General features: G+C 46.5%; 1 protein-coding gene across 3 annotated transcripts in view; it reads right to left on the bottom strand.

Moving 5' to 3' along the window:
• Window positions 1-24,455, bottom strand: part of plcb1l (phospholipase C beta 1-like) — a 107,612-nt gene extending 83,157 nt beyond the window's left edge. For all 3 annotated transcript variants that reach the window (XM_068576717.1, XM_068576716.1, XM_068576718.1), the window contains exons 1-2: window positions 24,132-24,455; window positions 19,003-19,080 (exon numbers count right to left, since the gene is read on the bottom strand). In XM_068576717.1, the coding sequence (XP_068432818.1) occupies window positions 19,003-19,080; window positions 24,132-24,230 (177 nt within the window). In that variant the 5' untranslated portion in view covers window positions 24,231-24,455. The remainder of the gene's footprint in view (window positions 1-19,002; window positions 19,081-24,131) is intronic.
• Window positions 24,456-25,106: the final 651 nt, after the last annotated feature.

The following is a 25,106-nucleotide window of genomic DNA, read 5'->3' as shown; positions in this document are numbered from 1 at the left end:
CTATACGTCAGCGTGCACGTTCCTGCCTGCACACACACACACACACGTCGGGCAAAGCACACACACACACACACATCTCCAAACTCCTCTCTAGCATCAATCTGCAGTGTGTGCCGTGTTGCAGTCATCATAAACACTCGGGGTGGGGGAGGGGGAGACTGAGAGCGATGATGTGACCGGGCTCTTCGGCTTTTTTTTTTTTTGCCCTTCCCTTGGAGCATGCAGGAGCAATCAAATCTTGGACACACACACACACACACACACACACACACACACATCCGCGGTGACGGATGGAGCGTGCAGCGGGACACTGGAGGGAGTGTACTCCTCGCTGATCGATGGCAGAACCGAGTGAGGTGACAGAGAAAGCAAAGCCTCTTCCCTCATCTGTCCATCATCCACTGAGTCTCTGCTGCGCTGCTGGCTGGATCGTTCTCTCTTCTTCCTCTCCTCCTCTTCTTCCTCCTCTCTCCTCTCCATGGACGTCTGCCTCCTCCCGTTCCTCCTCATCCCGCCTCCACGCTTTTCCTGAGCGTCTTTCCCGGCAGCGGCTTCCCTCGGATGACGCTTCACATCTTGTCTTGTCTGATCCCGCACATGCCAACGCACCGCCCTTCTGTTCCTCCACCCCTTTACAACCACACCATGTTCAGTCTGTGTGGCACACTGTGGAGGTTGCAGGGGATGCATAAACAGAAACATCGGCAATAACCACCCAGAAAGGGTTCATTAAGGTAATCCAAGGCCAGACAGGACACAAACAAGTCAAACTATGACGCACTTATACACACACCTGCACACTTTTCTTTCTTCACACACTGTTTTTATTCCATTGGATCCTCACATAGCGGTTCGGATGAACCTGATTTACATGCATTTTCCTACGAAGGTCCAGCAACACGTGTTGATTTTTGCTCTTTGACAACACAAATACGGTTTAGGAAAAGATTGTGTTACAGAAGTTACGTGCCGAATAAATCAACGTACTTTTTGTTGTTATACCTAAGAATGTTGGAGGATAACATCCTGTTTTATTGAAGTATAGCAAATACATGTTGATTGTGCAACGTATCACTGTGTTCCTCTTCTTTCTGAATATCCGACCGTCTCATCTCAGGTGACACAAAGGAAATTGTGTGGCATTCGAGCGGTCGTGTGAAATGTACATTGAACCAAACCGAGTCTGTGATCGGTGATCGGTGTGTCTTGTGTGTGCTCCGTACTGTACAGTCCTTTGAGAACGAGGCTCTCCTTCTCCACATCGCCTCATTTAGACGCCTCCTAAGTGCGATCCACGGCCCTTTGAAGTCGGGACAAATCGGACGGCTCAGAGAAAATGCGTTTTCTCTCTTTTACGTTCTCTCTGTCTCTTCTTCCTTCCTCACACTCCCTTCTGGTTACCCTTCCTCCTCTCTTCTTCTTCCTCGACCAGAGCCGTGTGATCAGTGAGTAAACAGTGAACACAGCAAACGGAGGGAGAGGACAGGACTCTGGCGTGAGGACTACGAAAAGACTTTGATAAACAGTGTTAACTAAACAGCAGAGTAAACAGTAAAAAGCTCCTTGTTCAAAGTTCCCCTCCAAGCTGCATACTTTCACATTGACGTGCTACATGTTTTTGGTTTCCAAAGAATGATTCATGTGGTTAAAATGGACCAATATATGGACGAGGAAGGTTTTACTGAGTGTGGTATCAGGGGATGGAGAACAGTTCACGGACCTGTGACACTGGCGTTTCTGTCTTTTTTTACACACAAATTAAGTGAAACCCAACGTTGAAGAGGATCAAATGGATTCTCCTGGTTTGGGTTTCTCCCAAAGTTTTATTTTGAAGTCCTCGTCTCGAGTGTCCCTGCACTTCCTGCCCTTGTGATTATCCGCCTTGTCCTTGATTGTTGACCTACACTCCCCCCTTGTATTCAAACCCTGTTTGCCTGCCGCCCCGGTGTCGGATTGTACTGAGTGTTTGATCCCAGCCCGTTTTTCATCCGGTCTGATGGAAACCTGCCTTGTTTTTCTTGCATTTGGGTCCATCTTTAAAGCCACCTCCCGACCGCAGCGAGGTTCAGGTGAAGCATCCGTTCTCGTGTTGGCGACCGGGGGCATCCGGCACAATAATCTGTTCGCTCTTACTCGACGCGTCGGGTTCTGCTCCTCTGCTGAAGTGCTTCTTTCTTCAATTTGTTTTTTATTAATTTTTTTTATCGTCCTTCGTGTCAAAGAACCCGCGGGCAATTATGTGCGTTAGTGAACGCGTCCTAAAAGCATTTGATTCACAGACAGCGCGAGGCGTCAGCGGCACATCGAGGCTGCGGAGAGAAGCGGTGTAAAAGGTTTCACTCCCCCCCCCCCACCACATGCTAATGTACTGATGAAGACTAATTCTTCTCCTTGTCCCTATCTCCTAATGGCCGAGGTGTTGCCTCTTCCTCTCCCTCCCGTCATGTAACACTCTGTCTCTCTCGAGGAAGGCTCTCGGAGACGAGCCGGTATCTCCTTGTCTCGCCCCTCCGAGCTGTTTAACTTTGACACCTTTTCTTATCATTTTACACTAAAGTGAAACGACGTTAGTAGCGGTGGAGGAGGGGGGGGGGAGAGTCGACTGACACACATTTCCTGACACACACGGGCAGGAAATGGAAACAGCGGGGAAGGAACATTTCTGGAGGACGGACAAAAGAGCGATGGCTCAGCGGGAAAAACTTTCAACATTCACCCGGCGACACCGTGTTTACCCCGTCACAGCGGATGGAGGTGGCAGGCGGTGTCTGCGCTGTGAAGATACACGCGGCGCTGAAAGTCTTTCACAGACGGCTGCGGTTCAAAATGCCACATGTCCTTTTCTTGCACTTTATTTGCTTTTAACAGGATTTCTCTCCGTCTTTGCCGGTGTAACTTTTGCTCAGTTGGAACGCTTCTCTACAGAGATGGCAACCGTCTACGCTTTGAGGCCAAAACGAGTCCAGCTAAGCTTTCGGGAATCTTAACCCTTTATCGTTCAAGTAATCATATATGGTCACTTCCTCACCCTGTACATATGACGTCTTTGGTGGATGTTCATTTTCTACCTAAAAATATATATATTTTTAAATGCCACAACAGTAAAGGAGTATTATGTCCTCCAATAGTGCTGTGGGGTTGACATTTTGAATTTCAATGAGTGACCTATAAAGGGTTAAAATGAGTGTATATATTCATGTATACACGTCCCACATGTATGTATGTATATATATATATTAGGGGTGGGGGGGAATCGATACAGCATAGTATCGCGATATTTTAATGTATCGATAATGTATCGATACACGGAAGCCGCGTGTCGATCTTTTATTTAATAAATTCTAAACTTTTTGGTCCTGGAATAATAAAATCTATTCATTTGTTGTTGACAAAGTTTTCCCTTGGGGACAATTTGCGGTAGAAAAAAAAAGTAATAAATTGCAATACGAAAACGTATCGCAGTATCGTGATATTATCGTATCGGGACTTAAGTATCGGGACAATATCGTATCGTGGGACCTCTCTCTCTCTCTCTCTCTCTCTCTCTCTCTCTATATATATATATATATATATATATATATACATACACACACGTTGTTCCCACCCAAGTATGGCCCTTTTAGATCGTTAAGATTACGCAACAAAGTTGAGGGTGACCACGCGACACGAGGTAAATGATGAACCAGACGGGTCTTTGCTCCCTGTGATTATCTCACTCTCAGACTCCTGTTGACCACGTCTGCGAGTTAAAAACCTTCTCCGTACCCGTCGCACCGTTCCCGCAATCGTTCCTTTTATGCGCGGGAAGCGCTTGGAAATTGCTGGAGAGCAAAAATGCCTCTAATTGCCTTATTAGCATTAGCAAATGGGACTTGAGTAAGAGCCATCCACACTGCCCTCACTTCTCCGGCGAAATGAATTAAAATGAAATGCATTGAGGGCTTTTCCCTGAATACAGGAGGGGGGGGGGGGGGGGGGGGGACCAGCTTGAAACATCAGGGAGGCGAGAGACAGAAGAGAGACAAATGACAGCTCGTTATATATTAATTATGCTAATGAATAAATGCAGAGTGCCTATGTGCAGCGTTACGATAACGACTGGGCGTGATACGCCGTTATTCAATTTGCCGTGAGGAAGAAAAAAAAACACTTTAATCTGAGAAACTAAAGCCATATGTGATTTTTCTCTTTGCATCCTGCGACGAGAAGTCTCTTAGTGGAGGAGGAGGAATCCCCCCTGTGGTGTTAACGATCTGCCGTATGACTCCATCATCTCTCCATATTTTAGTAGTGTACAAATATATGCTTTAAATGACAAAGTTGATAGTTTTATGACAAATTAAATACTTTGTTGTTTGGATGGAGGAGGCTGAAGGGCGACGAGACGCTTCGATGTGGAACAACTGGAGAAGCAACCGGATGATCTGGATGACGTAATTTTCTCCATTTTTTAACCAAACAACAGTTTTTTGGACTGAAACTCCTTCCTAACAGACCAAGACTTTGTTTTATTGTGATTTTTGTTGCAGATTCTGATTCTTTAGGTCCTAATCTTTCCAAAAAGGTGTCTTATTGACGCTCCAGGAGGCTTTTTTGGGGAATCTGACTCATATCATGCTGGATGTTCATAGTTATGATCAAAATATCTTTTAAAAGTGATTTCTTTTGCAGATGTACATTTTTGTCCCACTTTTTTTGCTGAATGAAATACATACAATAAACACAAATATTGGAATTGATTTGGAAAAGTTCCTTTCCAATAATCTTTTCTATCTCAAGGATCAAAAGGTTGATTTTTATACATATATACAATTGAATTGAGAGAGCAAACACACAGAAGTATGTTGGTTACAAGTGAATACATCTGGTCTACAGGTTAATGGTGATAAAACTCATCTCTATCAGGACTCATAGTATGAGATGACGTACAGTTTCTGCTCCATGTGCCCGCCAGGCATTGCTCTTAATGTGTTTTAAGGATATGGTTATGCAACTGCTAATTTTTAACATCAACCTTCCCACTGTCAGCAGAGGAACATTAATAATACATCGCCATTTTGCCAATGTTGGAGAGCAAAAGCACTTAGTATTCCCTTCATCAAGAATCCGCCATCAAAGCGAACTTCACCTTTTGTCAATTTTACATCATTCCTCAGAGGAGAAAGGAATAATTTAAGACGTGCAATTCTGTCTTCAATCTTATTTTAATTTCGGTTTCTCACCTCTCTCCGTGCCCAGCGACGGCGGAGATGAAAGAGGAGGAGAAAGGGAAGAAAACGGGGGATGAAGGTCCGACCAGCACCGAAACCGCCAAAGACAAACACAAATTAAACAAAAAGCGGGGCGTATTCTCTCTCTATGTGAATAACAGGTGTGTCGCAGGCGAGTAGCCGGTCTCTATCGGCCTTTAAAATTGGATGCAATACTAAATTAACCTTTTGGAAACTGTGGAACCAATTTTTCGCTCCAGACCTCCTTTTCCCCTGTGTTTGAGCTGTCTTCGGCACCCCAAATTAATTCCAATACATGTGTTTATTGTGTGTATTTGTTCAGCAAAGTCTTGGGAAAAAAATGTATATTTGTAAAAAAAAAATCACTTTGAACATATATTTTGATAGTAACTATGAACATCCAGCATGATATGAGTCAGATTCCCCAAAAGTGCCTCCTGGAACGTCAATAAGACACCTTTTTGGAAAGATTAGGAGCTAAAGAATCACAATCTGCAACAAAAATCACAATAAAACAAAGTCTTGGCCTGTTAGGAAGAAGTTTCAGTCAAAAAACTGCGTCGTTCGGTTCAAAAATGGAAATAAATTGTATTTTATGCCAAACGATTGTGTGAATTGGGCATGCTGGGACTTAAAATGGGCGTGGAAGGATTTTCACACAGTTTCCAAAAGGTTAAACGTTCTTACATTTGTCATATTACATATTTCAACACACAAACACGACATTTGGCCTCTGCATTGAACCCATTCTTAGCGATTTAGGAGCAGAGTTCTGCTGTAAAGCAACTAGAGTTTCAGTGTCTTGCTCAAGGAAACATCAACATGCAAACTATGGGGGAGACCGGGGATCGAACCGTGCAGGACGAGCGCTCTACCCCTGAGCCACAGCTGCAACCGCCCCCAAAGGTCAAGACTGTCTACTTTCCATCAGTAGCGTGAAAAAAAATGGAGGATTATCAGGTACCGCCGTGTGTGTTTAAGTATTCTGCAGCGTTGACGCCGCAACCCACCGGGGTCGTGCGCTCCAGCTGAGCTTCCCCTCCAACCAGTCCGAGCCCAGAGATGAGACAGGAAGGAAGCGCTCTCTCTCATTGAGACCTTGTCTGCTTACCGGAGACTTCAAAGTCTTTTTTTGGCTGAATGCCTTTATTTGAAAGGGCTCCCTGGAGGGAAGCAGCCACCTGGCTCGCTGCGGCGGCGGCGGCGGCGGCGGCAGTCAAAACGCAGCGGCAGCAGCGGGGGGGGGCTTCTTTTTTCTTTTTTTTTTTTTTTTGGAGTACTTTGTGGCATCGGAAAAAAGAAAAACAAGCCGCGCCGATTGGATTGTCATGGCAACTGGGCCGGGTTTTCATTATTTGAAGTGGGAAAAAGGGGATCGAGAAGAAGAAGAAATGACGAGAAGGAGAGCGAGCGTCTGTTCGCGGATGTTGAACGTTAGTTCGCCAGAAGCGTCGGTGTTTAAATGCCTCGCCCTGTAAAGGCTCGGCTGTAATCGATATGGCATTATCTTACTCCGTGAAAGAGTTATCAGAGATCCATAAAGGGCTGTGGCCGGCTGTGACCTCGGACTTCTGACCCCCCCCCCGCCCCCCCACACACACACACACACACACACACCCCTACCCCTACCGCATAACACCACAGCTGATCTACACATTTTATTGACTGTGGAGCAGGTCGATGTCCAACTCGGAGGAAAAAACACGCACTCGGGTGTGAAATCATTCCCAATAGAGTTAATAAGCAACGGGAGGAAAAACAAATAGTGGAAGTGAAAACAATGGCGTCCCCCTGGAGGTCACAGGTCCTGCAGCATGAGGCGGCGGCGGCGGCGGCGGTGGTGTCGGGGGTGAGCGGCCATGGTGGTCGCTCCAACTCTGACAATGATTTGTTCGTGCACGGCCACAAGCAGCCGGTTACTGGGCCCCCGCCCACGAGGAAGAGGAGGAAGAGGAGGAGGAGGAAAAAAGGAGCGTAAACGAGCTGACGCACCAGCTGATGTTCGGGGCGTCGTGTTGTGATGCAGAGCTCATGCAACAGCTCCGGCTCTGTCGCGGCCCATGCAAATATCTAACTGACAGCTACAGCCTCCGCTGCACATTTGCATCTATTCAAATCGAGGTCGTGTCGGGATGACGAGCCAAAAAAAAAAAGTCCAGCGGCGAAAAGCCGCCGCGCCCCGAAGGCCCGTTAACCCGTTTAAACTGTGGAAAGCAGTGTTGACTCCAGGCCTCCTTTCTCCCTGTGTTTGAGTTGTTGTACGAACCCCAAATTAATTCCAATACTTGTGTTTATTGTGTGTATTTGTTCAGCAAAGTCTTAGGAAAAAATGTATATCTGCAAAAAAAAACACTTTTAAAAGATATTTTGATTGTAACTATGAACATCCAGCGTGATATGAGCCAGATTCCCTAAAAAATGCCTCCTGGAGCGTCAATAAGACACCTTTTTGGAAAGATTAGGACCTAAAAAATCTGAATCTGCAACAAAAAATCACAATAAAACAAAGTCTTGGCCTGTTAGGAAAAAGTTTCAGTCCAAAAAAACTGAGTCGTTTGGTTAAAAAATGGAAAAATGGCGTGTTTTAAGCAAAAAAATTGTCTGAATGGGGCATGCTGGGACTTAAAATGGGAGCGGGAGGATGTTTGCACTGTTTCCTAAAGGGTAAGCTACAAAAACCCTCCTTCACTGCCCAGTAGCCGAGGAAGAGGATGAAGTCCACGGCTTGTATATCTTTGCTGATTAGTTTCAGAAATGAGCAATCTGGTCTCTCTATTAATGAGCTTTTAGACAAACGGCGGCTTCGGACTCTGTCGTCTAGTCGAGACAATGAAATTAGGAGTGTGAAATAAGGGGGGCGGCTAACCTTCGAGAGCGCGGCGGCGGCGGCGGCGGCTCATTGTTGGGCCCGAAAAACCAATAAGCGCACCCGGCGGGTGACAAAGACGAGGTAATCGCGGCCAAAGAGAAGCGACGGAGGAAGACGAAGGCGAGCGCAGACGAAGAGACTAAAAAAAACAAAACAGAGCGAGCGAGCGAGAGCGAAGCAGACCTTTCAGTCTATTGAGCAGAGATAAAGTCAATTTACCGGCATCGCCGCTAACCGTACATCTCAGGGCTCCACATCAACATTTCATTAAGCACCGGAAGAGCCGGCCTGAAATACTTTACGCTTGAAACAGGAGAGTTTTTCTGTGAGTGGAATGAGACAGCCAGAGAGTAATTGTTTGAGTCCTCCTCGTCTGGCTTTTTTTTTCCTTTCTCCTCTCTTTGCTTTCTTTGCCGCGCGCAAACACCTCCGTCATACAAATGTCTCCTCTTGTGTGTGAACTGTGTCAGATTTGAAAAGAAATGATTCCACACAATGGGAAACCGCTGCCTGGAAATATATTTATAAATGCGTGGACGCCCCGAGACAATCGAGACGCTTAATCGTCCTCTTCGCTGCGCTGTCATATCTGAAACCGCTCAGTCACTCGGCGCGCCCGTGATTAAGCTAACATGCGCCCGTTGTCTGTTGGCGGTACGTTTTATTGGACACTCAGCTTAACAATTAGTCATTATGTCATCAACGTCTAATATAAGCTTCAGATCTTTTTTTTTATCTCCTCTACTGATGATTGCCCGCTCGTGATGTAATAGTAAAAATAGTAAATCCACAAGAGCACTTTTCATTTCTATCATAGTCATATTTCCTTCAGCCACGTCAACATGAACAATATAAATCCAGAAAACTGAGCTCAACATATATTTTGTGCCAGTTTCACAGGCTGCAATAATGCTGCAGACATTACAGCTGTTCAATTATGACGTTGCAAGTCTACGCATGTGTTTTTCAATTAAAACAACTCAAGTACCATTTTTCCTTACGCCCCACTCTGCAGCAGTGAAGTGCTTCACCAGAAACACAGTGAGAGCTTAATTGACTCGAGGATCTTTATGCATTTTGTGCCCAAAGAATTGCACAATATGAAATTGCACACACAAAAAAAAATCAAGATGGCGGCGGCCAAAATGCCAAATGACGTGTGTCCACTTCTTGTAGAGGCTCAGAGGTGTTGGTTGTTGCACTGCAGGTTTTCTGTCAGTGTGTTTCTTGCACATGAAAAGGAGTAAGTAGAGAGAGAGAGAGGACAAAATACACGCCCTCTGCATCACTATACTTATTGTGTCTGACTGTTGGGATGTGACCGTTCTCCTTCAGCGGCTGCCGCTAAACATCAGTCTGGAGCCGTGTGATTGTCGAGCTTATCGGTTGTTGAATCCGGGGTGTGTGAGCCGGCCAGTCGGAGTCGCCGCCGCCGCCACTAAGTCACCTCCTGTTGCCCGGGCGGACTCAGCTGGAGGCCAAGAGATTCACACTGAACAACGTTGGCAACAACTGAAAAGCCAAAAGGCTCTAAACGGACACACACATACAAAAAAAAAAGAAAAACACGCACACACAGAATCTCTCTCCGGATCTTCGCGCCTCCAGGTTTTGTGAGCGGCTTCCAGTTGTTCGGGGAGAGGAAACGAACAGGACCGTGTCCCTCCTCCCCCCTCAGTGTGGCTGTGTGTGTGTGTGTGTGTGTGTGTGTGTGTGTGTGTGTGTGTGTGTGTGTGTGCGTGCCTGCTGGAGCGTGTGTTCTTCCACCGGTGGACCGGCGGACTGCAGTGGAAAAGAAGTCCTGATCGGAATTCAAAGAGAAAAACACGAACAACTCAAGCGCAGACAAAGCCGCCCGGAGTCACCCGGGAACCGCTAATCCAAAAGAGTTTGGCGGCGCTTTTCTTCCTTTAACACTTTTCTTTCTTCCTTTTCTGCTTTTGACTCTCAGCTCTGATGAAGAGCGATTCCCTCTACAGGTCCACACATACCCGGCCATGAGAGCTCCACGGTTTACATTCTCCCGGGTCGCTGCGAGCCAAGATGCTGCTCATGCCGCCTCATAAAACTGTAAAGTTATCTTTGTTTTACTTTTTGTTGTAGCAGAGATTTTGTTCCTAAACAACATGACATGCAGTGGCAACGCTGACAAAAAACAATGAATAACATTTATAAAGACTCGACATCTATGGCCAATAACCCCGGCCTGACCTTTTGATATAAACTTCAGCTAATTTTCTTTAGCCCGTTGGAAAACTGTGGAACCAATTTTGTCTCCAGACCTTTTTCCCCTGAGTTTGAGTCGTCGTAAGAACCCCAAATTAATTCCAATACTTGTGTTTATTGTATGTATTTGTTCAGCAAAGTCTTGGGGAAAAAATGTATATCTGCAAAAAAATCACTTTTAAAAAGATATTTTGATCATAACTATGAACATCCAGCATGATATGAGCTAGATTTCCCAAAAATGCCTCCTGGAGCGTCAATAAGACACCTTTTTGGAAAGATTATGACCTAAAGAATCAAAATCTGCAACAAAAATCACATTAAAACAAAGTCTTGGCCTATTAGGAAGAAGTAAAAAAAAAACTGTGTTGTTCGGTTTAAAAATGGAAAAATTACGTATTTTTATGCCAAAAGATTGTCTGAATGGGGCATGCTGGGACTTAAAATGGGAGCGGGAGGATTTTCGTGCACGCTTTCCAACAATTTTACTTGAGGTGGAAAGATTTTCTTCAGCTTTCACAAGGACAAACTTGAGCAAGAGGCTTGTTTTTAGGCTTCGACATTGACTGAGAAGCGATGACAGGCTGAGCGGGAGCAATACTGAGCGAGTGGGCGGCTATAACTGTAATTTTCATTTTTTCCGCGTTGCATTGAAAGCTGTGTAATAGAACATTTCATGCAGCGTGACGAGTTGATTTCAGTGCAGATGAATAATCAATCGAAATGAAAATCAGTAGCGCTGCGGGTGTCAGCTCGACTTATCACGTCCACATCTTTCTGCAAGTTTAGCAAGAGCAATAAAAAATTTTAAAAAACCCCTGTGCACCATGGACAGAACACGCTGGAGGGATTATATCATGGGAATCCCCCAGAATGAGCTGGAAATAGTTGCGAGTGAGAGGGAAGCGTGTATAAAAAGCGCATATAAAAACAAATGGTTGGATGGCTTGATCTGTTCTATGGAAGCCCATTTCCGCCACAAAGAAAAAAATTAGGACCAAAAAAAAAATAGGACCAAATTAATTTAATGATAAATTAGGACCCCAAAACAAATTTACTTTTTTTTCTACACTTTTTTTTTTTTCTTCGTTCACTTAATTGTTTGTCAACTTAAGACCAAAAAAAAAATGTTTTACTTTTTTTTTTTTTTTGTCGTCATTTTTTTTTGGGGTCCTTTTTTATTGAAGCCCATTTCTGGCAAAAAAAAATTAGGACAAAAAAAAAAAAAAAATTTCGGACCTAAAAAAAAAAATAAAAAAATGTAATGACCAAAATGATGTTAATGACGAAATAGGACAAAAAAAAGACGACCAAAAAAAAAAATCTGAATTTTTTTTTTAAGCGGCAGCTCTTTTGACATAAGTTATGCTCTATTTGACGTGGAATACTTTAAACGTGGCTTTACAACAGATGCAATACTTTAAATGCTAATTCACATGGGATTGAACTAAGCAAACGCACCCTAGAAAAAAAGTCGACAAAAAATAAAGTCAATGGAAAAAATAAAGTCTACGAAAAAAAAAAATTCTTCATTTTTTGGTCCTAATGAATTTTTTAATTTCTTTTGGTCCTACTGATTTTATTTTTTTTGTTCCGGGAATGGGCTTCCATAGGTCCGGTATACTGCTGCGTAATGTCACTAGCAATGGTTGACTCCTCGCCATCTGACAGGCGTGTTGAGTTGAGTCACGGCAGCAAACCTTTGCTCATCGAAGCCTTCAGACTCGCTCCCCGACCCCAAATATCGTCCCGTCACGTCTGACGCGACCCGACAGCCGATCTGCCGAGTCAGAATGAAACAGGACGTTGTGACTGCAGTGCCGAGCTCGACCCAATCGGCTGTGACTCGCAGCTGTAAAGCAGTGCTTTCTATGGACACATTCATCCAAAATGTACCCAAAACGTCACTGAAATGACAAACGAACCGCACTCAGAATGAAACATGAGTGACTTCTCCAAATGAATAATGCCACCATATCAGAATGAAAAGAAAGGATTGATGGAATTAAGGATTGTTAAATTATAATTGCTTATTTCCACACCCATAATTCTTGCACCTGTTACTGTAGGCGTTGCGTTGGCTATCTCCAACAATGGTGTAGTGCTTTTACATCCAACTTCCCTAAAAGCCAATCGGAAATGAAACGTCAAAATGCTGACGCGGCGTTAAAGTGACGTCTCTCCAAGCGTTTCCGAGCGGTATTATTGTTACGAGGGCGACCAGATCGCTATCTTTGTTTCCTCATAGCGGAGCAACGAGCAACAACACGGCGCTCACATAAAAGTAGAGCTATAAATACCTCGGCGGGTTTGATTACTTCCTGATAGCGGAGAAAGAATTCCTCTCGTCAGAAGTTCGTCAGAAGTTCACACTTTGATCGCTATTGCTCTTCCTCTTCACCTTCTTGTCGAAATTGCGTGGTGTAAGCGATGCTAAGGCGTCATTAATCTATAACCAACGCATGATACGTTAGAGCAACGTGGCTATCGCCCGCTTTAGCTAAACGAGCCGATGCCATGTCGCATGGCACAAGTCTGCGAGTGTGTGGCGACTGTAGCTCGGTGGTTAGCATGCGCCTCTTTCAATCAGGGGATCGGTGCTTCTAACCCCCCGATCCGCTAGTGGATGAGTCGATGAGCAAGACACTTAGCCCCAGATTGCTCCCCGTTGCTGCGTCTGCGTTGTGTAGAGCCAAAATGTGAGTCGCTTTGGATAAAAGCGTCAGCTGTAACATAAAAGTCCTTTCCGTTGGTTGGGATGAAATAGGGCCTCCGGGGGCGCCGGACTATAACTTGGCAGAGGTCACGATTCACTTTCAGTCGATTGGCTTCAGATTTATGACCACACACACACACACACACACACACACCCCGTCTCTCACCGACACACAGAGTGCTGACGGAGGAGGAGGATGATGAGGAGGAGGAAGACGAGGAGGAGGAGGAGGAGGAGCGGCAGCCTCTGCAATCACAGAAACTGCTGCGTTTGGGAGAAACGGGAAAGAAGAAGGTGTGTGTTTGTGCATCAAGTGTGTGTGTGTTTGGTTTAAGATGAATCCCAAAACCGCCTTACTCATGCTCTGGATTATTTCGCACACACACACACACACACACGCACACGCACACACCGGATGCCGGCCGGTTGAACTGTCTTTCACCTCCGGACATCATTCAATGCCGTCGGCCGAGCGCTCGTCCAGGACGAACGTCCTGAAAATTGGCACGCGGCGGAAACATAAATCTCCCCGAGAGAAATCATTTAACCTTTTGTTATAACCACAGCCTTCACCGGGAGAACACACACACACACACACACACACACACACACACACTGATATCAGTTTCAAAGCGGCAACATTCTCCAGAATACGAGCAGAGGTCGAAAAGAAAAAAAGAAGAAGAATGTGACATTTCACAAGGTGTGTGTGCGTGCATGTGTGTGCGTGTGCGTCTGTGTCTGTGCGTGTGTGTGCCGTCGCATGGCAACCATGGCAACTAAACCAAAAGGCTGTTAATTTGACGGAGTCGGTCCACCTCGTCGTCGGTGTGGAGATGGCTCCTCCCCCTTTTTGAAAGCGGCACTCAGCCAACCGGAGCACAACTTATTTTTAACCCGACGAAAAGATGCACCTGTTCCTGTTCGGACATTACAGGAATGTTGGCATGCCGGTGTCGGTGCCCACATGCATGACTGCGTGTGTGTGTGTGTGCGTGTGTGTGGGTGAATGGGTGTGTTTGTTTTGGTTGCCGGTGTGTGTGTCTGCTCCATTACATACACACATTTGCATATATGCAAATGTGGTCAAATGAGCTGGGGGGGCTGTTGTGTTGTCACCGTGAAACATAGCCGAAGGTTTTTTTTTTGTGTGCCTTACATCGACGTTTTGCGACGTGAAGTAACTCGGGGAGGCGAACTGTTTCCGCCTCGTGTCGGAGAGAGCAGATTCCTCGCGAGCGGAGAAGCCAAACAGCCGTTCTCTGGAAATAGAAAGCTGTGCAAATTTTGCTAATCTGTCACGGCGCAGTTTGACAAAAGCCATGTAATTGCCCATTACGAAGTCACTGTTGCAACAAGGGGGGGAAAAAAAGCTTCAAAAGGAAGTGTTATTGCAAAACTGTGAACAAGGATCCCAAAGAAGCATTTATATATATTTATATATACACACACACACACACAAGTCCCCCGTTATTATGTGTGCGCTTGCTCAAATAAGGGAAAGCAGCACACCTGCAGGTTGTTATTGAATAGCTGAGGGAAAAGGTGTCATTTCACAGCGACAGTCCGTCAGGTGGAGCGACCTCCCGCCGGCGCCGATGACGTGTACTTCCAATACGTCGGACCGGAAAAAAAAAAAAAGGTCACGGCGTCGGTGTTGATTTACGGCCGAGTTTCAACGCGTTCCCGTTCGGCTGCCGATGCTCACGGCTAAAGCGCCGTCGTCATCGTCAGCTCCTTTATCAAAATCTCCGTCTGTGTGTGAGTGTGTGTGTGTGTGTGTGTCCTTCAAGGTGAGCGTGCCGAAAGACAAAAAGTCGGCCAAATGGACTCTGAACCAAACACATATACAAACACTGAGAGAGAGAGAGAGTTATGGCTGCGGGAGTTTACATAGCCGTGGAGGCAGAGTGATCCACACAGTTTGCACCTGTTCCCACAGCCACGGGAGACAAAAAAAAGGGAGTGATTGCGCAATACCCTTCAACTGTAATCGGGTCCTATCGACTCTTTCGAGTGGCATTGTTCAGACTCCCGTCTTGGCGACGCGCCGACTCGTAGAGCAGCAGTGAGGGAAGCGTCGAAGCAAATGAAGCGTCTCTTCTGATGGTGTTTTTTAGCCCGTCTCCTGGGCCGCCGCCATCATTTAAGTCACCTCGATTCGCTTTATTTTATTCATGTTTTAGCCTTTTCTGACAAGTCTTTCCCCAGAATGCTACATGTGAAGTGGAGTACTACTTCAGGAGAGACGGCTTTTACCCAGGAAAGACTGCAACCGCAGGCATCAATATGGAAGGAGAGAGGACTGAGTCATCGGCTAAAAAGGCTAAACAGATCGGACGTTGAGGCTTCACTGCTGTCAGAAGCTCACTTTGCTTCTCAACAGCTGGATCAGAAACACGCATGACGAGATGGAAAAGGATTAGCAGAAAACGTCCTCCCGTCACCCTTCACCCTCTTCTACCTCAGTGTTTCAGTCACACGCGCCAAAGTTTCAACGTCACGAGTCTCGAGTCTGCGTTTGGAAGGTCCAGAGTCGAGTCCCATGTCCTAAAGTTTTGTTTCCTAAGAAAACGAGTCCTTCTGAAATGTGCACAAACAGCTGCTCCACCCCGACAATGACAGACAGCTAGACAATGCCGATTGTTTTTTTCATGCTAAAAGATTAGCTTGTTAGCTAGCCCATAGCTTAGCTGTAGCCTCCTGTATGTGTAGCCATTGATCACGTGTTTATTTGTACGTAATAACACCATCTTTTGTCCGTCTGCACTTTATTAACCGACTTTAACTTCATTCAAAGAATATCCATTGGCAGAAGAAAACGAGTTGATTTGCGGCACTTTTTTTATACTTTTTATGTCATCGCAAGTCCAAAGGAGGAAAGGGAATCGGATTCATGACTTAGTCTGACTAAGCAAATCAGATATAATTACAATTTTAGTTAAAAGAAATTCATGAAATACATTTTTTAACCGTTTGGCATCAAGCCCTGTTTGCTGAAAATCTGAATAGTTAATATTCCCGTACTAAATTCAGATTATCTCCTCAACCACAAGGCCTATTTGAATAATTTTAAAAGGTATAATATACAGAAAAATCTTGGGAACACAGGTAATAGATTCATATATGTGTTACTTGTGTATTGGTTTATATACAAAAAAAGGAAAACATATATATGTATATTTTGCAAGAAAAAATATAATTAAAAGCTGTGTTTTCTTATCGTAAGTATATTTGCTATATTTTAATTTGAACACATAACATAGCTTTATATGTAAAGAGTATCTTGGCTTCTATTGAGTTAAGTTAAATATTTGTAATGCTTATTTTTAATGCTTAAAATAACTAAACTGACAGTAAAACCTGTGTGCATCAGCGACTGTGTGTGTCTGAAAGTGAGCGCGATGGGCACCGAGTACAGTTCTGCTGCGCTCCTGAAGAATCCGAGGAATGCTTTTACTCTGCAGGCCATCAGGCGTCTCACACACACACACACACACACACACACACACACACACACACACACACACACACACGTAACGACCGGACACCGCGGCGCAGCTTGTTTAAATTGGTCTGCCGAGCAGATGTGCAGCACCATCGCGGACGGTCTTTATACAAACGCACCTTTCTGAGGACGACCCCGGCAGCCTTTCTTCATGCCCAAATAGAGTTGTGTTATCAATTAGAGTTATTATATCCAGCGAGCGGCGAGACAGAACAGACGCCCCTCAGGCACGCAGACTCGTCAGGGGACACGTCGCAGCGACGGGCGACGATTTACATCTCTGGCGAAGGCACCGATTCATGCGGAAAAAGGATCAAACAAAACATTTTCCAGTGTATAAAGTATGCTGCTCGCGGAAAAAACGATACAGCATAGTGTCGCGATATTTTGCGTGGCGATATTGGAAGCCGAGTATCGATCTTTTATTTAATCAAAAGGTTTTTGGTCCTAGAAAAATGAAATAAATGTATTTTTTGTTGACAAAGTTTTACTTTGGGGACAATTTGCAGTTGAAAAAAATTTAATAAATCGCAATATATCGCGATACTTAATGTATCGCGATAATATGGCATCGGGACTTAAGTATCGTGACAATATTGCATCGATCTCTGGTGATTCTCATCCCCACGAGCAATAAAGGAGTATTAACTGTTTACTTATAACCATCCCACTATATTTTAGAGTAAGAATAACACAACTATGTGTCTGTATCAACTTTAAAAGGTGAGATTATTGAACCCTTTCATGTTAACATACCGACAATCTTTACTCTGTAGTGTAAAGATTGTAGATAGTGTCAGGGACGCGACACTCTGAAGGCGCCTTTGTGCTGTTAACTTTGGTCAATTATTGTCAATAAGATGACCCTTAAACGCTGAACAAACCCTGAACACTTCACAAAAGAGGCTAGAGGTCACAATAGGCTCTAAAAGTGGAGAGCGAGGTAAATGGTTAACACGAGGGTCGATGGGGATTGACTCGATTATGGACCTCCTTATTGGATGTGACGGGGAACTTGAACACAGCCTTTCTCTTCCTCATTCACAGTGTTGCAAACACAACAGCATCCTTTCTATTAGCGCCACGCTACACGTGCACAGCCTCGGTCAGCTCCTCCGTCTGGACTCTGGTGTCGGCTGCAGTGTAATATCCTCATCTAGAAAAACATAAAATCAATGGCGGCTATTAATTAGTCTGCCTCGAACTGCCTTTGCTGATACGGACACACACGCGCAGACGACGGGATCGGGATCACGGCGCCGCAAAGCTGCAACCGATCGTGGAGTGAAAAGTGCATGTTCACGCTTTCAAGGTCAACCCGGAGAGGAGAGTCACGAGAGTCTGATGGCGTCTGCTTTCACAACCCGGTTTCCTGGTGAGTGCGAAAAAAAAAGGCCTTGACATAACTGGACAGAGGAAGAAGAAGAAGAAAAAGACAGAACACAATGCTCTGTGGAAATATTCTCACAGGTGTCAAGTTGAGCACTGCAGGTGCAGCAGTTCAGATTTCTGTGTGTGTGTGTGTGTGTGTGTGTGTGTGTGTGTGTCTGTGTGTGTGTTCTCCAGCGGCTGCTCTTTAAAACCTGAGAAGCTCTCTCATGTGCGCTGAACGAAAGCCGAGTCAGCGCACGCGTTTCAAACCGACCGAGCAGGCGAGCTGAGTGGAAGACGCTCGCGCTCTTAAAAACGTAGACGCCGCCGCTCTGCCGTCGGCCAAACCCGCAGACTTTGGAAATGGTGTTGCCATGGTTATGGGTGCGAGGCGGGCAGCGTTGACAGTACTCAACGACGGCGTCGCGGACAGTTTTTTGTTTCAAGCGAAACGTCTGAGAAACAAAACGCTGCGGCGGCGGCGGCGGCGGCATGCCGGCTCCCACGAGGCGCTGCAGAGCAGCAGGATTCAAAACGCTCCGATTCTCTCTGACCGCCGACTCACATCGCGAGGCGGGGATTATCATGAGCGTGTCTATCCAATTTATTCTCCTCCAATCGTGACTGCAGATGCACACTGGATCGACTCTCTATCTCCTGCTGACGCTCCATCACGTTCATGCCAAATGAAATCTCAAAAAGACAAAGAGAGAGAGGCTGTTTTTCCCCTCCACTTTCTCTTCGAAGAAAAACAGAAGAAAAAAAGCACGTTGGTACTCCCCCCCCTCCTTTTCCCAATCATCACGGTGCGTTCAAGCACTCCTGCACCGCGGGAAAACACATACCTTCCATTACGTATCTGTGCAAACTGAGTTGGGAGAAACAAATGATTGATTCTGTTGTAAGACTCAAAGGAGCGTAAACGATTGTGTGGCGTCTAAAAAGTTGAAATGTGAGCTTCCTGGTTTGACTTTCATCTTCGAATTCAAAAGGTAAGGCTGCCAAAAAATATGTTTCAGGTGAGCTGGATGAGCTTATGAGCGGAAAAACCAGCTGTGAGCCGGTGGAGGTGGAGTCTCACCTTGTTCTGGTCGGTCCAATACAGGAAGTAACCTTTGGGGTCGACCGTCAGGGTCACCGGGGTCACGGTCGTGGAATCCTGCAGGAAGACAAAGGAAAAGACATCTGCAGTCAATGTGTGTGTGTGTGTGTGTGTGTGTGTTTTCACAAGAGCGCGGATGACTCTCTGTGTGAGCCGATTAAACGGCTCGGTTCTGGTCGTGCACGCATACCAGAATGTGAAACGACATTAGAAGCTCGGTTTCTGTTGTGAGAAAGAAAAAAAAAGAAAAGCACACAATCATTTCCTTGTCGGGTGTTTTCCACCATCATGAACTGGTATCACCACATAGAGAAGGACCAAGAAGCCTGGTGTGTGTGTGTGTGTGTGTGTGTGTGTGTGTGTGTGTGTGTGTGTGTGTGTGTGTGTGTGTTCATTTGATACGCCTGCAATCATGAACTACAGGGTGCTTCACACCTGATGTTCCCATTTTGCCCCTCCAGTAACAGACACATGCTTTCCCACAGTTCCCACACACACACACACACAAACACACACACGCACACACACACACACACACACACACAAACAAAGAAAAGGCTCTTTCTTTTTATAGCAGCACTCAATAATATCTGGCGTTGCCATGTCTGCCTCAGGGTCAAACTGTGTGTGTGTGTGTGCGTGCGTGTGTGTGCGTGTGTGTGTGTGTGTTCACAGCAGCAGTGGTCCAGCACACAACAGTAGCATATTGTCCACCTCAATCAGCCGCGGCTGCGAGATCAGAGATATGGAAACCGCGTTTGCTGCACAGAGCGAGAGAAGCTTCAAAGTGTCTTCGGCGAGGCTCCTAATGATGTCGCCCTTCTGCGGCGCCGGGCCACGCGGCTAATGGCCGAGCTCGGCGTGACCCCGCGTGACTCGCGGTGTCGGATATGAAAGGGTTGAGTCTGCAAGCCGAGGTGCAGCAGACGATTAAGCAGACGAATCATTACCGGCGTCGCGCGGCCCTCAGTGAACCCACGGAGGGGAACAGGTTAAAAAAAAAAAGGAACGAGAAATGAACGGAAACGAGCGACTCTGTGGACCTCGGGGCGGGCGGAGGCGGCGGCGTTCGCTTGTGACAAGCCGGCGCTGCCGAGAAAATGGACGAAAGCGACTTCAAGATGGCGCCAAAAAAATCGCCTCGTGCCGCTGAGCGCGATCCTCACACGCCGGATATGTACACGACAAGAAAGCCTCTCGCTCGTAGTTCCTGGATACGCCGTCTCGTACCAACCTCTGATCTCTCTCTCTCTCTCTCTCTCTCTCTCTCTCTCTCTCTCTCTCCCTCTCTCTCTCTCTCTCTCTCTCTCTCTCTCTCTCTCTCTTTCAATTTAGCTCTGACACTTTGACCCGTTGAAAACTGTGAAACCAATGTTGTCTCCAGACCTCTTTTTCCCTGTGTTTAAGTGTTTTTCCCCTGTGTTTGAGTTATCATAAGAACCCCAAATTAATTCCAATACTTGTGTTTATTGTATGTATTTGTTCAGCAAAGTCTTGGGAAAAAATGTATATCTGCAAAAAAAAATCACGTTTAAAAAGATATTTTGATCATAACTATGAACATCCAGCATGATATGAGCCAGATTCCCCCAAAAAAGCCTCCTGGAGCGTCAATAAGACACCTTTTTGGAAAGATTAGGACCTAAAGAATCAGATTATGCAACAAAAATCACAATAAAACAAAGTCTTGTCCTGTTAGGAAGGAGTTTCAGTCAAAAAACTGTGGTTGGGTTCAAAAATGGAAAAATATGACGTATTTTAGGTCAAAAGATTGTCTGAATGGGGCATGCTGGGACTTAAAATTGGCACTTTATGACATCACTTACTCCTGTGGAACTTTTCTGAAATGATAATGACGGGCGGGCGAAGACGTCAATTGATGGCTCGTCTGTGAAGTCGTGGGAGGAGAAAGACGGCAAAATTGTTGGAGAATCCGCTTAACGACGCGAAGGGGAAGTCGTTTTCGCCGGCTTTTCGTTTTCTTAATGGCCGCCGCAAACACATTAAGTCATTATGGACGACTTAGCACATATTCCTCACGGGTCCGCACACTTACGAATATGAAAAAAAAACACACACATGTACTTAGAACAACTGTGGATTACAGTCGGGGAGCCGCTGGCTGAGATCAAACCTGCGGAGGGTTGAAGCTCGAGCTCTTTATTGTCATTCGACTTCACGGGAGGATTTGTCATTAATGGGAAGACATTAGGCGGCGGCGGCGGCCTGCTTTTGGATGAATTAAGAGGAGATTAGTGACCGACTCGTGTGAGTACAAACACCCCGAGGGCAGGGCAGGAGACGCTGCAGATCCCTGAAGTGAAGAGTTTGAGTCATTAGCTTCCACCTGAGGAGGAAGTCTCTGAGAGAAGATTTCAGCTTTTTGTGCGTTTTATGCTAATGACATATTCTTCCTTTAAGGGATATTAGGCTCTTCCCCCCCGTGGAGCTCGATAATACCTCATTCAACACGCAGTCGACCGAAATAAATGGCCTGATAGGAAATGTAAGAAATCTCAGTTTACACGGACCACGGCGTCGTCTTTCACGTCTTTCCGGTCATCCGATCCGTCAGGAAGAAAAAGGTCTTTGCCGATCCTCTTCTCAGCGGCGTTGGACACCCGTTGGTGCCGAAATGAGCCGTTTGGACCGACTGATAATAAAGGCAAGAGATCGACCGATAACGACATCGGATATCGGGTCGATACACTGACTCAAACAGCCGGATTGGGTGTCGGGAACAACATGCCGATGAGATACCCGATACCGATTATTTAGACGTAGCACATCCATGTCATTAAGACCGCTGCATTTTGTTTGACAAAGTTAGGAAAGGCATGTGTAAGCGGAGCCTAAAGGAACGATCCAAGTCCTTTCTACACACACGCTGTACTCAAACGCTGGTTTGGACTCGGTATCGGTGCTATTGCTTCTGAAAGAGTCGTATGCTGTTTCATTCACGAAGCCACAGCATCGGCAGCCAGATGTCTGCAGCGGTGTGTGTTGCACGCGTCTGTGTGTGTTGCACGCGTCTGTGTGTGTGTGAGGGAGTCCGTGGAGGTCTGGGAGACTTCGAGGTTCTCGCAGGCATTTTTCGAGAGCTTTTTTTTTCGATTGCCGAGTGCCGGAGAGTCTGCAGAGATTCACGCAGCCTGCTCGTGAAAACGCTCGGCTGCACGCTGGCAGTACACCATGCAACACACACACACACACAGACACACACACACGGGAAACACGACCCAACGCAGTGTCTTCAAACCAAAAACATCCTCCGCTCACATGCATCCAGGCTCGGTGTTCAGGTTCAAGCGCGGCCCCGACAACCACGGCCGAGATAAGAAGAGAGTGATTTAATTCAATCCCTTCTTCACGGACGATGTATTCAGGCTTTATCTCTCCCAGTCCCTTTCCCCTCCTCCCTGCTTTCCCTCTGTGATTCTTTCCATGAAACGATACGGAGAGGACAGAGGCAGGAAGGAGTGCACGGGAAGCCAAGCAGCCGGCTGTGTGTGTGTGTGTGTGTGTGTGTGTGTGTGTGTGTGTGTGACGCCGTGTGTTTTCACAGTAAAAGGCCTGGTGGGCATTCGGTTCTGGACACGGGGCCCTACAAGTACAAATTTATGGTACGCAAACATGGCTAGTTCTGGGAAACAGACCGCCCTTTTCCCTCTCTCTCTCTCTCTCTCTCTCTCTCTCTCTCTCTCTCTCTCTCTAAACACACCAGGCAGAGAGCCGGAGGGCCGAGCGCTCATTGGTAGCGACTACTGAAACACTCCAGTTCTCTTATCTGTGCTTAAGATTGATGATTGACAGAGCGGTGTGGGTCTGCAGGTTGTGCGTGATTTCCTCTCTGCGCCATCTGCACTGACCGCACTCACGCGCCTCTCTCATAGCGCGGTGATGCCATCTGGGATGAGCTTGCATCACCTGAGGCTCATGCGAATGAGGGATTATTTCACTAAATGTCAGAGCGACGGCCCGGTGACGAACACCTGAGTGATGCTGCACGCGGGACGATCTGCATGTGATGTGATCTTTTAACCAGCTTTCGTCCCGTGGAGGCTGTCACTCGCTGCAAAAGTGGCTTTGCATCCTCGGCGATGGGGGGGAAACGGCAGAAAGCCGGACTGTGCTCACATTCAGACGATGGAGATGGAGATGGAGTGATTTTTTGGAGGAACCACAGGAATGTCGTCAAATGGCTTCAGGAAAAGATGTGAAACCAATAAGACAGAAAGTCTTTCCCCCCAATAGAGAAAGCCATTGCAGTGACGGCACAAGACATGCAAACAAAAAGCGTAACAAGCAGTGACGTCACTCAGTTGGAGGTTCAGTTGTAAGTGCAACAGCTGGGGGGTTTAATCCTGTCCACGCTGCGGGGAGAGAGATGCGCTGCTGGCTGTTTGAGGGGAAGGTGCAGTGCGTCATGGCGGTCCGTTAGGAGGCTATACTACTACTGTGTGTGTGTCTGTGTGTGTCTGTGTGTGTGTGTGTTCGCCCACGAGTCAACAGGAGCGTGCAATCAGATTGGATCAAGGTCATTTCACTACGTCTAGACAGCCGGTGGATGGCAACAGAAGCCAAACAGCAGAAAGAGAGAAGAAGAAGATTTTAAAAAAAAGAAAAAAGATCGTTATTCAAACTCTTGCTGCTGCCCGCTGGTTCCTCTGTGATGTTGAGACAATTAATTGTAGTTAATTGATTGGGGGGATGAGAAAAAAACGTTTTCCAGTGAAGGGGGATAGCGGGAGAAGGGGGGGGGGGCGTAATTCAAATATTTAACCTTATTTAATGAGCAGCGCGCTCATTCTCACACACAAGCAGTGGCAAACACGCACCCTCTCTCTCTCTCACACACACACACACACACACACACACACACACACACACACACACATTGAGGAGATGTAAACAAAGCACTTGCATTTCTTTATACCATTATTAACCGGCTGGCACGCTGCTGAATGAGCTGCTGCTGCTGCTGCTGCAGAAATACACGGCGCGCTTCAGTCTGCTGGCACGTACATGCACGCACATAAAGCGTGCAGGTGGAAATAAGAAAAGGAAAGAAGAGGAGAGAAAAAAAAGCCTCTTTCGCCATTACTTACATCATCCCATTTCATAAATTTGCTGCCCCTTCTCAGGCTCTCGGGCACGGACACCGGCTTGAGCTGCAGCGCGTGGACTCCAGGCTGTGCTCCTGCCATCGGCTCGTCTGCTGTTGTCGACGCGCGGCAGAGCTGGAAATGAGTCACTCCGAGGTCTTCTACTCTCTCTTTTTGTCTTCTGTTCCTCTCCTTTACTGTGCGCGTGCGTGTGTGTGTGTGTGATCTGCTTAAAAGCAGGCTGACGGAAGCCCACTACACTGCTTGCCAGTGTGTCATGCCCGCATTGGCGGCGGCGGCGGCGCGTCTCGGCTTTTGGAGAGCTGTGGAGGCGGACGCAGGCGCAGCGGACCGGGGCCACTCACTGACTGAGCGACATGCGGCTAAAACATAGTCGAGGAGAGAAAGAGAGGGAGGGAGGGAGGGAGGGAGAGAGAGAGAGGGAAAAGGAGGGGGGCATCTGAATGAGTTACACGTCTTGGTTTCACATTGGAAAAAGTCAACGCGGGCACGGGATCGATGCTCGAAGTGATCTGGCGCCTCCGTGCGTCCGAGGCAGGATGACGACACTTGATTGGCCCCAAAAGCTTCGAAGGCAGAGGAGAAGCTGCAGGAAGAAACTTGAAGTGGCAATATAGTCAAAGCAGGTGATGCAACAGGGATGTATGAGAGGACCACTGGCCCTCCAGCTTCTAGTGTTGGGATTTTTGACTCAACATCATATTTGACAGCTTGAGAACAACATTTAGAGATGTCATCCCACCTGAAATGCATCATTATGTAGGTTACAGTGTGTATTGAGCACGGAGCATGACCTCATCACTGAGGGGAATTTGTGATTTTGGGCGACACAAAGTAAAGTGAACCGACTTGAATCTCTTCGCCCCCCAAAAAAAGAAGCACCTGTCGCTTTGCAGAGGACAGAGCGACGATGATAACTTCCCCCTCAAGAGGCGTGTAGATCCAGCAGGTGGATGG

This window comes from Clinocottus analis, unplaced genomic scaffold (assembly GCF_023055335.1).
Source record: "Clinocottus analis isolate CAN_PGR_092001 unplaced genomic scaffold, fCliAna1.0.p SCAF_15, whole genome shotgun sequence".
In the NCBI taxonomy this organism is placed as follows: Eukaryota; Metazoa; Chordata; class Actinopteri; order Perciformes; family Cottidae; genus Clinocottus; species Clinocottus analis.
Note: the sequence above shows the minus strand (reverse complement) of the source record. Positions and strands in the feature narration are given on the sequence as shown.